Genomic DNA, 17,944 nt, shown 5'->3' with positions numbered 1-17,944 from the left:
CTCTTTAACAGGGGTCCCTGACGGAGAGACTCCATCTTTAACAGGGGTCCCTGACGGAGAGACTTCCTCTTTAACAGGGGTCCCAGACTGAGAAACTCCCTCTTTAACAGGGTCCCTGATGGAGAGACTCCCTCATTAACACGGGTCCCTGACGGAGAGACACCCTCTTTAACAGGGGTCCCTGACGGAGAGACTCCCTCTTTAACAGAGGTCCCTGACGGATAGACTCCCTCTTTAACAGGGTCCCTGATGGAGAGACTCCCTCTTTAACAGGGGTCCCTGACGGAGAGACTCCCTCTTTAACAGGGGTCTCTGACGGAGAGACTCCCTCTTTAACAGAGGTCACTGACGGAGAGACTCCCTCTTTAACAGGGGTCCCTGACGGAGAGACTCCCTCTTTAACAGGGGTCCCTGACGGAGTGACTCCCTCTTTAACAGGAGTTCCTGACTGAGAGACTCCCTCTTTAACAGGGTCCCTGACGGAGAGACCCCTCTTTAACAGGGGTCCCTGATGGGGAGACTCCCTCTTTAACAGGGGTCCCTGACGGAGAGACTCCCTCTTTAACAGGGGTCCCTGACTGAGAGATTCCCTCTTTAACAGGGGTCCCTGACTGAGAGACTCCCTCTTTAACAGGGTCCCTGACGGAGAGACTCCCTCTTTAACAGGGGTCCCTGACTGAGAGATTCCCTCTTTAACAGGGGTCCCTGACTGAGAGACTCCCTCTTTAACAGGGTCCCTGACGGAGAGACTCCCTCTTTAACAGGTGTCCCTGACAGAGAGACTCCCTCTTTAACAGGGGTCCCTGACAGAGAGACTGCCTCTTTAACAGGGGTCCCTGACGGAGAGACTCCCTCTTTAACAGTGTCCCTGACGGAGAGACTCCCTCTTTAACAGGGGTCCCTGACGGAGACTCCCTCTTTAACAGGGGTACCTGACGGAGAGACTCCCTCTTTAACAGGGGTCCTTGCGGAGATACTCCCTCTTTAACATGGGTCCCTGACGGAGAGACTCCCTCTTTAACAGGGGTCCCTGACGGAGACTCCCTCTTTAACAGGGGTACCTGACGGAGAGACTCCCTCTTTAACAGGGGTCCTTGCGGAGATACTCCCTCTTTAACATGGGTCCCTGACGGAGAGACTGCCTCTTTAACAGGGGTCCCTGACGGAGAGACTCCCTCTTTAACAGGGTCCCGGATGGAGAGACTCCCTCTTTAACAGGGGTCCCTGACGGAGAGACTCCCTCTTTAACAGGGTCCCTGACGGAGAGACTCCCTCTTTAACAGGGTCCCTGACAGGGAGACTCCCTCTTTTACAGGGGTCCCTGACGGAGAGTCTCCCTCTTTAACAGGGGTACCTGATGGAGAGACTCCCTCCTTAACAGGGGTCACTGACGGAGAGACTCCCTCTTTAACAGGGGTCCCTGACGGAGAGACTCCCTCTTTAACAGGGGTCCCTGACGGAGAGACTCTCTCTTTAACAGGTGTCACTGACGGAGAGACTCCCTCTTTAACAGGGGTACCTGACGGAGAGACTCCCTCTTTAACAGGTGTCCCTGACGGAGAGACTCCCTCTTTAACAGGGGTCCCAGACGGAGAGACTCCCTCTTTAAACACTGTCGCTGACGGAGAGTCTCCCTCTTTAACAGGGGTCCCTGACTAAGAGACTCCCTCTTTAACCGGGTCCCTGACGGAGAGACTCCCTCTTTAACAGGGTCCCTGACGGAGAGACTCCCCCTTTAACAGGGGTCCCTGACGGAGAGACTCCCTCTTTAACAGTGGTCCCTGACGGAGAGACTCCCTCTTTAACAGGGTCCCTGACGGAGAGACTCCCTCTTTAACAGGGTCCCTGACGGGGAGACTCCCTCTTTAACAGGGGTCCCTGACGGAGAGACTCCCTCTTTTACAGGGGTCCCAGATGGAGAGACTCCCTCTTTAACAGGGGTCCCTGACTGGGAGACTCCCTCTTTCACAGTGGTCCCTGACGGAGAGACTCCCTCTTTCACAGGGTCCCTGACAGAGAGACTCCCTCTTTAACAGGGGTCCGTGATGGAGAGACTCCCTCTTTAACAGGGGTCCCAGACTGAGAAACTCCCTCTTTAACAGGGGTCCCTGACAGAGAGCTTCCCTCTTTAACAGGGTCCCTGATGGAGAGACTCCATCTTTAACAGGGGTCCCTGACGGAGAGACTCCCTCTTTAACAGGGGTCCCTGACGGAGAGTCTCCCTCTTTAACAGGGGTCCCTGACGGAGAGACTCCCTCTTTAACAGGGTCCCTGATGGAGAGACTCCCTCTTTAACAGGGGTCCCTGACGGAGAGAATCCCTCTTTAACAGGGTCCCTGATGGAGAGACTCCCTCTTTAACAGGGGTCCCTGACGGAGAGAATCCCTCTTTAACAGGGGTCTCTGACGGAGAGACTCCCTCTTTAACAGAGGTCCCTGACGGAGAGACTCCCTCTTTAACAGGGGTCCCTGACGGAGAGACTCCCTCTTTAACAGGGGTCCCTGACGGAGAGACTCCCTCTTTAACAGGGGTCCCTGACGGAGAGACTCCCTCTTTAACAGAGGTCCCTGACGGAGAGAATCCCTCTTTAACAGGGTCCCTGATGGAGAGACTCCCTCTTTAACAGGGTCCCTGATGGAGAGACTCCCTCTTTAACAGGGGTCCCTGACGGAGAGAATCCCTCTTTAACAGGGGTCCCTGACGGAGAGACTCCCTCTTTAACAGGGGTCCCTGACGGAGAGACTCCCTCTTTAACAGGGGTCCCTGACGGAGAGACTCCCTCTTTAACAGGGGTCCCTGACGGAGAGAATCCCTCTTTAACAGGGGTCCCTGACGGAGAGACTCCCTCTTTAACAGGGGTCCCTGACGGAGAGACTCCCTCTTTAACAGGGGTCCCTGACGGAGAGACTCCCTCTTTAACAGGGGTCCCTGACGGAGAGACTCCCTCTTTAACAGAGGTCCCTGACGGAGAGACTCCTTCTTTAACAGGGGTCCCTGACGGAGAGACTCCCTCTTTAACAGGGGTCCCTGACGGAGAGACTCCCTCTTTAACAGGGGTCCCTGACGGAGAGACTCCCTCTTTAAACTGGATCGTTGATATATCTGCTCCTCCTTTCACGCACCCATCTGTGGTTCGGCCAGCAGTGGGAAGACACCAGCCAGTAATTACCAATGGTTACCGGGAGTTGTCGAAGCCTGAGCTTCAGGCCCCAGGAGGCCCTGCCAGGCTGTGAAAGGAGTGAGAGAGATTGTGGAGGCGGGGAGGTTGTATGGGGTGGGTGGCAGAGGGTGGTGGGGGGGGCGGGCGTTGGGTGATCATGACTGCTGAAGCTCTCCCGAACTTTTCCCCAGGTTTCAGGAGGTGGCAAGCTGGCTAGCTGTGCACTAAGACCAATGGGAATCTACGGCGAAGGGTGTGCCTTGCTGAGGGGGATTTACGGAAAGGCCTTGAAGCTTGGAGGCCGCCTGTTTCGACTTGGGCCGCGCACTGTGCAATCAGGGCGAGTGTATGTGGGTAAGTCCCAGGAATAATGCCCAGCAGCATCGGGAAATGTGCAGGACCACTTTACTATGTTACTATATACACCCTGACACACAGCCTCTGCACCCCCTCCTCCAAAATGTTCTTACAATGGCATTCATGCAGCTGCTGTTTGTGGATGGGCTGAGTGGCCTTCTCCTGTCCCACATCTACCTGTGGAACAGAAAGGTGTTTGAGGACCTCGATGGGCAGGGTGTGGGTGGGGCTGTAGTATGTGGGCATCAGGGGCTATGTGCTGACATCTCTTGCTCCCCCATTTCCTCCCTCTAGGGAATGTGGCCTGGATGCATCTGCTAGCTGCCAGAGGCCTGAAGGAGAAGCCAGGGCTGGTGGGCGGCCAGGTCTATTATTGCAGTGACGGGTCGCCAGACAGGAGTCACATGGATTTCAACATGGAGCTGCTGGGGCCATGCGGGGTGCGGCTGATCGGCCAGAAGAGGCCGGTGCTGCCCTACATCTTCATCTACATGCTGGCGGCCCTGGCCGAGCTCCTCCAGCTGGTCCTGCGGCCCTTCTGCACATTTGCACCTTATCTCAACCGCTACACACTGGCCCTGGGCTCGACCACCTTCACTGTCTGCACGGACAAGGCGACCCGGCACTTTAGCTATCGCCCCCTGTACTCCTGGGAGCAGAGCAAGGATCGGACTGTCCGGTGGCTGCTGTCACTCCCTCAGGCGGATCAGGAAGCAAAACGCTGCTGAGGGTGAGCGCCTTATATCGGACTCTCTCTCTCTACTGACTCCGCTCTGTGTTTTCGATCAGACTCTCTCTCTGTACTGTCTAGGGGTAGACACGTAAACGACTGTGTGTAATTATGACATTCTCCACTCAGGGTAGATTGGTAAAGGTGTGTGTGTAATTCTGATATTCTCCACTAGGGGTAGATTGGTAAAGGTGTGTGTGTAATTCTGACATTCTCCATTAGGGGGGGGGATTGGTAAAGATTTGTGTGAAATTCTGACAATCACCACTAGGGGGGGTTGGTAAAGGTGTGTGTGTAATTCTGACATTCCCCACTAGAGGGGGGGGGGATTGGTAAAGATTTGTGTGACATTCTGATATTCTCCACTAGGGGGGAGATTGGTAAATGCGTGTGTGTGATTCTGACATTCTCCATTAGGGGGGGATTGGTAAAGATTTGAGTGAAATTCTGACATTCTCCACTGGGGGGAGATTGGGAAAGATGTGTGTGTGATTCTGACATTCTCCACTAGGGGGTAGATTGGTAAAGGTGTGTGTGTAATTCTGACATTCCCCACTAGAGGGGGAGATTGGTGAAGGTGTGTGTAATCCTGACATTCTCCACTAGGGCATAGATTGGTAAAGGGGTGTGTGTGATTCTGACATTCACCACTCGGGGGAGATTGGTAAAGATCTGTCTGTAATTCTCACATTCCCCACTAGGGGGTAGATTGGTATATGTGTGTGTGTAATTCTGACATTCCCCACTGGAATGGGAGATTGGTAAAGGTGTGTGTGTAATTCTGACATTGCCCACTAGAGGGGAGATTGGTGAAGGTGTGTGTGTGATTCTGACATTCTCCACTCGGGGAGATTGATAAAGATCTGTCTGTAATTCTGACATTCCCCACTAGGGGGTAGATTGGTAAATGTGTGTGTGTATTTCTGACATTCCCCACTAGAGGGGGAGATTGGTGAAGATGTGTCTGTAATTCTGACATTCTCCATTAGGGGGAGATTGGTACAGGTGTGTGTGTAATTCTGAAATTCCCCACTAGAGGGGGAGATTGGTGAAGGTGTGTGTGTGATTCTGACATTCTCCATTAGGGGTAGATTGGTAAAGGTGTGTGTGTGATTCTGACATTCTCCACTCGGGGGGGGGGGATTGGTAAAGTTGTGTGTGTGATTCTAACATTCCCCACTAGGGGGGGATTTTGGTAAAGGTGTGTGTGTAATTCTGACATTCTCCACTAGGGGGGAGATTGGTAAAGGTGTGTGTGTAATTCGGACATTCTGCAGTGGAGTTGATTGGTAAAGGTGTGTGTGTGATTCTGACATTCTCCACTAGGGGGGGAGATTGGTAAAGTTGTGTGTGTGATTCGAACATTCCCCACTTGGGGGAGATTTTGGTAAAGGTGTGTGTGTAATTCTGACATTCTCCACTCGGGGGGAGATTGGTAAAGGTGTGTGTGTGATTCTGACATTCTCCACTAGGGGGGAGAGTGGTAAAGGTGTGTGTGTGATTCTGACATTCTCCACTAGGGGGGAGATTGGTAAAGGTGTGTGTGTGATTCTGACATTCTCCACTCGGGGGGGAGATTGGTAAAGTTGTGTGTGTGATTCTAACATTCCCCACTAGGGGGGGATTTTGGTAAAGGTGTGTGTGTAATTCTGACAATCTCCACTAGGGGGGAGATTGGTAAAGGTGTGTGTGTAATTCGGACATTCTGCAGTGGAGTTGATTGGTAAAGGTGTGTGTGTGATTCTGACATTCTCCACTAGGGGGGAGATTGGTAAAGTTGTGTGTGTGATTCGAACATTCCCCACTTGGGGGAGATTTTGGTAAAGGTGTGTGTGTAATTCTGACATTCTCCACTAGGGGGGAGATTGGTAAAGGTGTGTGTGTGATTCTGACATTCTCCACTAGGGGGGAGAGTGGTAAAGGTGTGTGTGTGATTCTGACATTCTCCACTAGGGGGGAGATTGGTAAAGGTGTGTGTGTGTTTCTCTTCTTTTCTTTACAAATTTAGAGTACCCAATTATTTTTTTCCCAATGAAGGGGGAATTTAGCGTGGCCAATCCACCTCACCTGCACATCTTTGGGTTGTGAGGGTGATACCAACGCAAACAGGGGGAGAATGTGCAATCTCCACACGGACAGTGACCCCAGGGCCGGGATTAGAACCCAGATCGTCAGCGCCGCAGTCCCACTGCTAATCATTGCACCACGTGCCGCCCCGTGTGTGTGTAATTCTGACATAACCAACTAGGGGGAAGTTTGGCAAAAAGTCTGTGTGTGACTCTGACATTCCCCACTAGGGGGCAGATTGGTAAAGGTGTGAGTGTAAATCTGACGTTCTCCAGTAGGGGGGGGGAAGTTTGGTAAAGGTGATTTTGATATTCTCCACTCGGGGGGAGATTGGTAAATGCGTGTGTGTGATTCTGACATTCTCCACTAGGGGGGGGGGGGAGATTGGTAAAGGTGTGTGAGTGTGTGTGTGATTCTGATATTCTCCACTAGGGGGGAGATTGGTAAATGTGTGTGTGTAACTTTGACATTCTCCACTAGGGGGGAAATTGGTAAAGGTGTGTGTGTGTGATTCTGATATTCTCCACTAGTGGGTAGATTGGTAAAGGTTTGTGTGTGATTCTGACATTCTCCACTAGGGGGGAGATTGGTAAAGTTGTGTGTGTAATTCTGACATTCTCCACTAAGGGTGAGATTGGTAAAGGTGTGTGTGTAATTCTGACATTCTCCACTAGGGGGGAGATTGGTAAAAGTGTGTGTGTAATTCTGACATTCTCCACTAAGGGGGAGATTGGTAAAGGTGTTTGTGTGTGATTCTGATATTCTCCACTAGGGGGGAGATTGGTAAAGGTGTGTGTGTGATTCTGACATTATCCACTAGGGGGAGATTGGTAAAGGTGTGTGTTATTCTGACATTCTCCACTAGGGAGAGATTGGTAAAGGTGTGTGTGTGATTCTGACATTCTCCACTCGGGGGAGATTGTTAAAGGTCTGTCTGTAATTCTGACATTCCCCTCTAGGGGGTAGATTGGTAAACATGTGTGTGTAGTTCTGACATTCCCCACTAGAGGGGGAGATTGGTGAAGATCTGTCTGTAATTCTGACATTCCCCACTAGGGCGTAGATTGGTAAACGTGTGTGTGTAATTGTGACATTCTCCATTAGGGGTAGATTGGTAAAGGTGTGTGTGTGAGTCTGACATTCTCCACTAGGGGGGAGATTGGTAAAGGTGTGTGTGTAATTCTGACATTCTCCATTAGGGGGAGATTGGTAAAGGTGTGTGTGTGATTCTGAAATTCTTCACGAGGGAGGAGATTTTTTAAACGTTTGTGTGTGATTCTGACATTCTCCACTCGGGGGAGATTGTTAAAGGTCTGTCTGTAATTCTGACATTCCCCACTAGGGGGTAGATTGGTAAACGTGTGTGTGTAATTCTGACATTCCCCACTAGAGGGGAGATTGGTGAAGGTGTGTGCGTGATTCTGACATTCTCCACTAGGGGTAGATTGGTAAAGGTGTGTGCGTGATTCTGACATTCTCCACTAGGGATGATTGGTAAAGGTGTGTGCGTGATTCTGACATTCTCCACTAGGGGTAGATTGGTAAAGGTGTGTGTGTGATTCTGATATTCTCCACTAGGGGGGAGATTGGTAAAGGTGTGTGCGTGATTCTGACATTCTCCACTAGGGGTGATTGGTGAAGGTGTGTGTGTGATTCTGACATTCTCCACTAGGGGGGAGATTGGTAAAGGTATATGTGTAATTCTGACATTCTGCAGTGGAGCCGATTGGTAAAGGTGTGTGTGTGATTCTGAAATTCTCCTTTAGGGGGAGGTTGGTAAAGGTGTGTGTGTAAGTCTCTTCTTTTCTTATAAATTTAGAGTACCCAATTATTTTTTTCCCAATTAAGGGGGAATTTAGCGTGTCCAATCGACCTCACCTGCACATCTTTGGGTTGTGGGGGTAAAAGCAATGCAAACGGGGAGAATGTGCAACCTCCACACGGACAGTGACCCCAGGGCCGGGATTAGAACCCAGATCGTCAGCGCCGCAGTCCCACTGCTAACCATTGCACCACATGCCGCCCCGGTTGTGTGTAATTCTGACATTCCCCACTAGGGGGTAGTTTGGTAAAAGTCTGTGTGTGATTCTGACATTCCCCACTAGAGGGGCAGATTGGTAAAGGTGTGTGTGTGATTCTGACATTCTCCACTAGGGGGTAGATTGGTAAAGGTGTGTGTGTAAATCTGACGTTCACCACTAGGGGAGCGGGGGACTGGTAAAGGTGTGTGTGTGATTCTGATATTCTCCACTAGGGGGAGATTGGTAAAGGTGTGTGTGTGATTCTGACATTCTCCACCGGGGGGGGAGATTGGTAAATGTGTGTGTGTAATTCTGACATTCTCCACTCGGGGGGAGATTGGTAAAGGTGTGTGTGCGATTCTGATATTCTCCACTGGGGGGAGATTGTAAAGGTGTGTGTGTGATTCTGACATTCTCCACTAGGGGGGAGATTGGTAAAGATGTGTGTGTGATTCTGACATTCTCCACTAGGGGGAGATTGGAAAATGTGTGTGTGTGATTCTGACATTCTCCACTACGGCGGAGGTTGGTAAAGGTGTGTGTGTGATTCTGACATTCTCCACTAAGGGGGAGATTGGTAAAGGTGTGTGTGTGATTCTGATATTCTCCACTAGGTGGGAATTTGGTAAAGGTATGCGTGTGATTCTGATATTCTCCACTGGGGGGGAGATTGGTAAAGGTATGCGTGTTATTCTGACATTCCCCACAAGGGGGGAGATTGGTAAAGGTGTGTGTGTGATTCTGACATTCTCCACTAGGGGGGGAGATTGGTAAAGGTGTGTGTGTGATTCTGACATTCTTCACTGGGGGGGAGATTGGTAAAGGTATGCGTGTGATTCTGACATTCCCCACAAGGGGGGGAGATTGGTAAAGGTGTGTGTGTGATTCTGACATTCTCCACTAGGGGGGGAGATTGGTAAAGGTGTGTGTGTGATTCTGACATTCTCCACTCGGGGGAGATTGTTAAAGGTCTGTCTGTAATTCTGACATTCCCCACTAGGGGGTAGATTGGTAAACGTGTGTGTGTAATTCTGACATGCCCCATTAGAGGGGAGATCGGTGAAGGTGTGTGCGTGATTCTCACATTCTCCACTAGGGGGGGAGATTGGTAAAGGTGTGTGTGTGATTCTGACATTTTCCACTAGGGGGAGATTGGTAAAGGTGTGTGTGTGATTCTGACATTCCTCACTAGGGGGGAGATTGGTAAAGGTGTGTGTGTGATTCTGACATTCTCCAGCAGAAGACAGTGTTGAACAAAATCTGGATGTGTTGATCTTTGCAACGTCTGCACAGTGAGTTTAGAATAGAGACATGCGTACAGAATAGAAGCAGGAGGAGGCCATTCGGCCCTTCGAACGTCCCCGCCATTCATTATGATCATGGCTGATCATCAAATTCAATTCCCTGATCCCGCCTTCCCCCCAAATCCCTTGATCCCTTTAACCCCAAGAGCTATATCTAATTCCTTTTTGAAATTACACAACATTTTGGCCTCAACTACTTTTTGTGGGAGTGAATTCCACAGATTCACCGCTCGCTGGGTGAAGAAATTTCTCCTCATCTCAGTCCTAAAAGGTTTACCCCTTATCCTCAAACAATGACCCCTAGTTCTGGACTCCCCCACCATCGGGAACATTCTTTCTGAATCTGCCCTGTCTAACCCTGTTAGCGTTGAATAAGTTTCTATGAGATCCCCTCTCACACGGGCGGGACAATGGCGCAGTGGTTAGCACTGCTGCCTCGCGGCCTGGATTCGATCCCGGCCCCGGGTCACTGTCCATGTGGAGTTTGCACATTCCCCTCATGTCTGTGGTGGATCTCATCAACACAACCCAAAAAGATGTGCAGGGTCGGTGAATTGGCCACGCTAAATTGCCTTAATTGGAAAATAAGAATTGGGTACTCTAAATTTATAAAAAATAAAAGACATCCCCTCTCACGCTTCTAAACCCCAATGAATATAATCCTAACTGAATTTGTTCCTTTCCTACTTCCTGCACAGTGCTAAGTCTATCCTCTTCGTTCTCACTTCTCAATGATCATTGTGGAAATGTGCACTCCTTTTGGGAACTTAGGAACATAGGAATTAGGAGCAGAGGTTGGCAATTGAGCACCTTGAACCTGCTCCGCCATTTAATCAGATCATGGCTGATGTCTTCCTGGTCTCAAATCCACTTCCCTACCTCTTCCCCATCTCCCTTAAACCTGTTTTTTAAATCGGAAACGTATCTGTCTCCTTCTTGAAACCATTTAACGGCTCTGATTCCACCGCACTATAGGGGCAGCAAGTTCCTCAAATTCACCACCCTCTGCGAGAAGTAGTTCCTCCTTGAAGAGGTAGAATTCCGAACGGACTACAGAAGATACAAAATGGATGCCGCCTGATATAAAATGGACTCTGTCAATGATCTTGACCCTATGTCATTATCAGTGTCTGCTGCTGAAGTAGTGAAGCTTTGTGCAAAACAAGTGATCCACAACTAGATACACCCGGAGAGACAATGAGCCGTTGGCAACCTTTGCCCAATGTCGGTATTCTTAGCTATTTGTAACTGACAAAGGGGCCCCAAGTTAAGGAACTAGCAAGGAATGAGGAAGGACATGTTTCAACGTGGCTGGACTATTGACCCCATGACTTTATGTAACCATTATCTATGTAATGAATTGATTGGGTAAGGCAAACTGCCAATTAGAGGCTATAGGAGCTAACTTGAAGCCATTTATGGCATTGAAGATGCATGTTATGAGTTGTGACGCGAACAGAATTGATTGGGTATATGTAAATGTGAATGCAAATTGATTCCGCTTCCCTTCTGTATATTAACCCAGTGCGACCTCAGCTCAGGCGAGAAAAGATGATGCACAGACCGTGGGGGTCAAAGGCCTTTTCTCCCAGACCTCTGAAAATTAATAAATTGCTTCTTTACTCACTCAAAGGTCTATTCCTGAATATTTTCACCTACGTCCTCATCTCCGTTTTAAATCTACCGCCTTTCAACTTCTACCTGTGGCCTCTGGTTGCCTCACAAGGGGGAACATTTGGTCCACGTTTACTTTATCAATCCTTCTTTGTATTTTATACACCTCGATCAGATCCCCGCTCATCCTTCTAAACTCCAGCGAGTATAATCCCAAACTGTTTAATCTCTCCTCAAACGCCAACCCGTTCATCCCCGGAATCAATCTGGTGGACCTCCTCTGAACTGCCTCCAATGCCACCACATCCTTCCTCAAATAAGGAGACCAAAACTGGACACAATCCTCCAGATGTGGTCTCACCAACACCCTATACAATGTTAAGTAATACATAGAACATAGAACATAGAAAATACAGCACAGAACAGGCCCTTCGGCCCACGATGTTGTGCCGAACCTTTGTCCTAGATTAATCATAGATTATCATTGAATTTACAGTGCAGAAGGAGGCCATTCGGCCCTTTGAGTCTGCACCGGCTCTTGGAAAGAGCACCCTACCCAAACTCAACACCTTCACCCAACACCAAGGGCAATTTGGACATTAAGGGCAATTTATCATTGGCCAATTCACCTAACCTGCACATCTTTGGATTGTGGGAGGAAACCGGAGCACCCGGAGGAAACCCACGCAGACACGGGGAGGACGTGCAGACTCCGCACAGTCAGTGACCCAAGCCGGAATCGAACCTGGGACCCTGGAGCTGTGAAGCAATTGTGCTATCCACAATGCTACCGTGCTGCCCTTGAGAACAAATAAATCTACACTATATCATTTAACCGTAATCCATGTACCTATCCAATAGCTGCTTGAAGGTCCCTAATGTTTCCGACTCAACTACTTCCACAGGCAGTGCATTCCATGCCCCCACTACTCTCTGGGTAAAGAACCTACCTCTGATATCCCTCCTATATCTTCCACCTTTCACCTTAAATTTATGTCCCCTTGTAATGGTTTGTTCCACCCGGGGAAAAAGTCTCTGACTGTCTACTCTATCTATTCCCCTGATCATCTTATAAACCTCTATCAAGTCGCCCCTCATCCTTCTCCGTTCTAATGAGAAAAGGCCTAGCACCCTCAACCTTTCCTCGTAAGACCTACTCTCCATTCCAGGCAACATCCTGGTAAATCTTCTTTGCACCTTTTCCAAAGCTTCCACATCCTTCCTAAAATGAGGCGACCAGAACTGTACACAGTACTCCAAATGTGGCCTTACCAAAGTTTTGTACAGCTGCATCATCACCTCACGGCTCTTAAATTCAATCCCTCTGTTAATGAACGCGAGCACACCATAGGCCTTCTTCACAGCTCTATCCACTTGAGTGGCAACTTTCAAAGATGTATGAACATAGACCCCAAGATCTCTCTGCTCCTCCACATTGCCAAGAACTCTACCGTTAACCCTGTATTCCGCATTCATATTTGTCCTTCCAAAATGGACAACCTCACACTTTTCAGGGTTAAACTCCATCTGCCACTTCTCAGCCCAGCTCTGCATCCTATCTATGTCTCTTTGCAGCCGACAACAGCCCTCCTTACTATCCACAACTCCACCAATCTTCGTATCATCTGCAAATTTACTGACCCACCCTTCAACTCCCTCATCCAAGTCATTAATGAAAATCACAAACAGCAGAGGACCCAGAACTGATCCCTGCGGTACGCCACTGGTAACTGGGATCCAGGCTGAATATTTGCCATCCACCACCACTCTCTGACTTCTATCGGTTAGCCAGTTCGTTATCCAACTGGCCAAATTTCCCACTATCCCATGCCTCCTTACTTTCTGCATAAGCCTACCATGGGGAACTTTATCAAATGCCTTACTAAAATCCATGTACACTACATCCACTGCTTTACCTTCATCCACATGCTTGGTCACCTCCTCAAAGAATTCAATAAGATTTGTAAGGCAAGACCTACCCCTCACAAATCCGTGCTGACTATCCCTAATCAAGCAGTGTCTTTCCAGATGCTCAGAAATCCTATCCTTCAGTACCCTTTCCATTACTTTGCCTACCACCGAAGTAAGACTAACTGGCCTGTAATTCCCAGGGTTATCCCTAGTCCCTTTTTTGAACAGGGGCACGACATTCGCCACTCTCCAATCCCCTGGTACCACCCCTGTTGACAGTGAGGACGAAAAGATCATTGCCAACGGCTCTGCAATTTCATCTCTTGCTTCCCATAGAATCCTTGGATATATCCCGTCAGGCCCGGGGGACTTGTCTATCCTCAAGTTTTTCAAAATGCCCAACACATCTTCCTTCCTAACAAGTATTTCCTCGAGCTTACCACTCTGTTTCACACTGTCCTCTCCAACAATATCGCCCCTCTCATTTGTAAATACAGAAGAAAAGTACTCATTCAAGACCTCTCCTATCTCTTCAGACTCAATACACAATCTCCCGCTACTGTCCTTGATCGGACCTACCCTCGCTCTAGTCATTCTCATATTTCTCACATATGTGTAAAAGGCCTTGGGGTTTTCCTTGATCCTACCCGCCAAAGATTGTTCATGCCCTCTCTTAGCTCTCCTAATCCCTTTCTTCAGTTCCCTCCTGGCTAACTTGTATCCCTCCAATGCCCTGTCTGAACCTTGTTTCCTCAGCCTTACATAAGTCACCTTTTTCCTCTTAACAAGACATTCAACCTCTCTTGTCAACCATGGTTCCCTCACTCGACCATCTCTTCCCTGCCTGACAGGGACATACATATCAAGGACACGTAGCACCTGTTCCTTGAACAAGTTCCACATTTCATTTGTGTCCTTCCCTGCCAGCCTATGTTCCGAACTCATGCACTTCAATTCTTGTCTGACAACATCGTATTTACCCTTCCCCCAATTGTAAACCTTGCCCTGTTGCACGTACCTATCCCTCTCCATTACTAAAGTGAAAGTCACAGAATTGTGGTCACTATCTCCAAAATGCTCCCCCACTAACAAATCTATCACTTGCCCTGGCTCATTACCCAGTACTAAATCCAATATTGCCCCTCCTCTGGTCGGACAATCTACATACTGCGTTAGAAAAGCTTCCTGGACACACTGCACAAACACCACCCCATCCAAACTATTTGATCTAAAGAGTTTCCACTCAATATTTGGGAAGTTAAAGTCGCCCATGACTACTACCCTATGACTTCTGCACCTTTCCAAAATCTGTTTCCCAATCTGTTCCTCCACATCTCTGCTACTATTGGGGGGCCTATAGAAAACTCCTAACAAGGTGACTGCTCCTTTCCTATTTCTGACTTCAACCCATACTACCTCAGTAGGCTGATACTCCTCGAACTGCCTTTCTGCAGCTGTTATACTATCTCTAATTAATAATGCCACCCCCCCACCTCTTTTACCACCCTCCCTAATCTTATTGAAACATCTATAACCAGGGACCTCCAACAACCATTTCTGCCCCTCTTCTATCCAAGTTTCCGTGATGGCCACCACATCGTAGTCCCAAGTACCGATCCATGCCTTAAGTTCACCCACCTTATTCCTGATGCTTCTTGCGTTGAAGTATACACACTTCAACCCCTCTCCGTTCCTGCAAGTCCTCTCCTTTGTCAGTGTTCCCTTCCCCACTGCCTCATTACACGCTTTCGCGTCCTGAATATCGGCTACCTTAGTTGCTGGACTACAAATCCGGTTCCCATTCCCCTGCCAAATTAGTTTAAACCCTCCCGAAGAGTACTAGAAAACCTCCCTCCCAGGATATTGGTGCCCCTCTGGTTCAGATGCAACCCGTCCTGCTTGTACAGGTCCCACCTTCCCCAGAATGCGCTCCAATTATCCAAATACCTGAAGCCCTCCCTCCTACACCATTCCTGCAGCCACGTGTTCAACTGCACTCTCTCCCTATTCCTAGCCTCGCTATCACGTGGCACCGGCAACAAACCAGAGATGACAACTCTGTCTGTCCTGGCTTTTAACTTCCAGCCTAACTCCCTAAACTTGTTTATTACCTCCACACCCCTTTTCCTACCTATGTCGTTGGTACCAATGTGCACCACGACTTCTGGCTGCTCCCCCTCCCCCTTAAGGATCCTGAAGACACGATCCGAGACATCCCTGGCCCTGGCACCCGGGAGGCAACATACCTTCCGGGAGTCTCGCTCGCGACCACAGAATCTCCTATCTATTCCCCTAACCATTGAATCTCCTACAACTATTGCTTTACTATTCTCCCCCCTTCCCTTCTGAGCCCCAGAGCCAGACTCAGTGCCAGAGACCTGGCCACTAGGGCCTTCCCCCGGTAGGTCATCCCCCCCAACAGCATCCAAAACGGTATACTTGTTTTGAAGGGGAACGGCCACGAGGGATCCCTGCACTTTCTGCCTGTTTGTTTTTTTCCCCCTGACTGTAACCCAGCTATTCTTGTCCTGTACCTTGGGTGTGGTTACCTCCTTGTAACTCTTCTCAATCACCCCCTCTGCCTCCCGGATGATCCGAAGTTCATCCAGCTTCAGCTCCAGTTCCCTAACACGGTCTTTGAGGAGCTGAAGTTGGGTGCACTTCCCGCAGGTATAGTCAGCGGGGACACCGGTGGTATCCCTCACCACCCACATCCTACAGGCGGAGCATGTAACTGGCCTAGCCTCCATCCCCTCTTACCTGACAGAATATAGCTGTCCTGTGGACTAACTAGATCTCCGCCCACCGACCCTGCTCCCAGTCAGCTACACTTTCTGTAAACTCCTGGCTCTCTTCGCACTCTTTGCGGAAATGTCGGAAACAAAATGAAAGGAGCGCCTTACTCCCTCCTCACCTAACTCCCTTGGTCACCAAACTCTCACTATCACACTCAAATGCACCAAATTCAGCACTCAGTGCAATTTGAAAACCCTCTTAATGGGTTAAGAGGCATTGCAATTAGTTGTCTCATTTATGTTAAGTATCCATTAATTGACACTGATATGTAAAGGGGCTTCAGGTGGCCTCTGGCAGGTGATGTATAGTTAGAGTTTTGTGCAAAGTCTGTTGGAATGAAATAAATGTGTGTTTGTGAAAAAGGAACAGAACTTTAGACTCTTCATATCACAGCAACTAAAATGTCTAACATACAATTGCAACAACACTTTTCTACCTTTATACTCCAGTCCTTTTGCAACTAACACTCCTGAACAGCCAGCATTCCAGACTGCCAACAATGCGCTGCGTGTGGTATAACCAGGGGAACATGGCAGGTTGTTCTAATATCCAAACTGCTTGGCAGTGAGAGTACCTTTAAGAAATGGGTGTTTATAAATGGGTGCGCATATAAATATCTGTAGTGTGTGTACCTTTAAGAACCTTTACTCCTGAAGTGATGTCAGAGAGGGGGTGGAGCTGGGTTGTCTGTCAGCTTTTTACTTTCGTTTTAGGCTGTTTGCTGCAGGGTGTGCTTTCGTTTTTTTTCAGTGTTGGAGCTGAAGCCAGACAGAGCAGGTGCACTGTTGTTCTCTCTGCCATGAAAAGACTATCTCTTGATCATTTGGTGAATTCAGAATTATAAATGTTCTCAGTAGTGAATGTAAACCTAATGTGCTTCTGGTAAAAGGTGTTTTAAGTCTTATGGATGTTAAAAGGAAAGCTTAAAGGATTACTTAGTGTTGTATTCTTTGGGGGTTGTATTTGAATTGATGGTTGCTAAGATGTTCACTGTATGTTTCAAAAAGGTTAACTTGAGTTCATAGGATAAACATTGGTTTGCTTTAAAAAAATACTTTTCCATTTCTGCTGTACCGCACCTGTAGAGTGGGCCGTGTGCTCCCCATACCACAATCTAGTAAAAGTTGTGGGTCAGGTGAACTCCATGATACACTTTGGGGTGCTCTAAACCCTGGCCCATAACATGTTCCATACATGTTTGCAATGGCCTCTTTAACCTGGCTGGAATTCAAAATGATTTATTAACCTGTCCCGATGGGATCCAGGGTTCCAATTAGTATACTTGACCAATTGTCTCCCACGTTACAACTTAAATGTTTGCAATGTCTTTGAATTGTTTCACTTATTGTATAACAGTTGTGTCTATATGATTGCAGCAAATAAAGTGAATTAAAGACAATCTTGTTGTGAGTTTGCTTAGCTAGTGTGTGAATCTTACTCCACATTTCCAATCAGAGATACAGATTGAGATAATAATAATCTTTCTTAGTGTCACAAGTAGGCTTACATTAACACTGCAATGAAGTTACTGTGAAAAGCCCCTAGTCGCCACATTCCGACACCTGTTCGGGTACACAGAGGGAGAATTCAGAATGTCCAATTCACCTGACAGCACATATTGGGGACTTGTGGGAGGAAACCGGAGCACCCGGAGGAAATCCACGCAGACACGGGGAGAACGTGCAGACTCCGCACAGCCAGTGACCCAAAGCGGAAATAGAACCTGGGACCCAGGTGCTGTGAAGCAACAGTGCTAACCTCTGTGCTACCGTGCTGACACCCCAGAACATTTTTGTATTGAACACCTCTTGTGGAGTGGAGAGAAGTGGGAAAGTTCTGATGTTAATTAATCTTTGATTCGTTCCTAAATATCTTCAAAATGTTTGCAGGTTCCAGCAGCCAGACTCCATCACATTGAAACGATTGGAAGGTGAGAAGGGACTGGAGATTAATCTCCAAATGAGACTTTGTGTCACTCCTCCTG

At 48.5% G+C, this 17,944-nt stretch overlaps 1 protein-coding gene across 3 annotated transcripts in view; it reads left to right on the top strand.

Annotated features, from left to right (window-relative positions):
* The window catches only part of LOC140396060 (3 beta-hydroxysteroid dehydrogenase type 7-like), a 78,555-nt gene extending 66,811 nt beyond the window's left edge, over positions 1 to 11,744 (top strand). For all 3 annotated transcript variants that reach the window (XM_072484155.1, XM_072484154.1, XM_072484153.1), the window contains exons 6-8: positions 3,352 to 3,514; positions 3,812 to 4,247; positions 10,615 to 11,744. In XM_072484155.1, the coding sequence (XP_072340256.1) occupies positions 3,352 to 3,514; positions 3,812 to 4,245 (597 nt within the window). In that variant the 3' untranslated portion in view covers positions 4,246 to 4,247; positions 10,615 to 11,744. The remainder of the gene's footprint in view (positions 1 to 3,351; positions 3,515 to 3,811; positions 4,248 to 10,614) is intronic.
* Positions 11,745 to 17,944: the final 6,200 nt, after the last annotated feature.

This window comes from Scyliorhinus torazame, chromosome 19, assembly GCF_047496885.1.
Source record: "Scyliorhinus torazame isolate Kashiwa2021f chromosome 19, sScyTor2.1, whole genome shotgun sequence".
NCBI lineage: Eukaryota > Metazoa > Chordata > Chondrichthyes > Carcharhiniformes > Scyliorhinidae > Scyliorhinus > Scyliorhinus torazame.
This window is presented reverse-complemented; position numbering and strand designations above follow the sequence as displayed.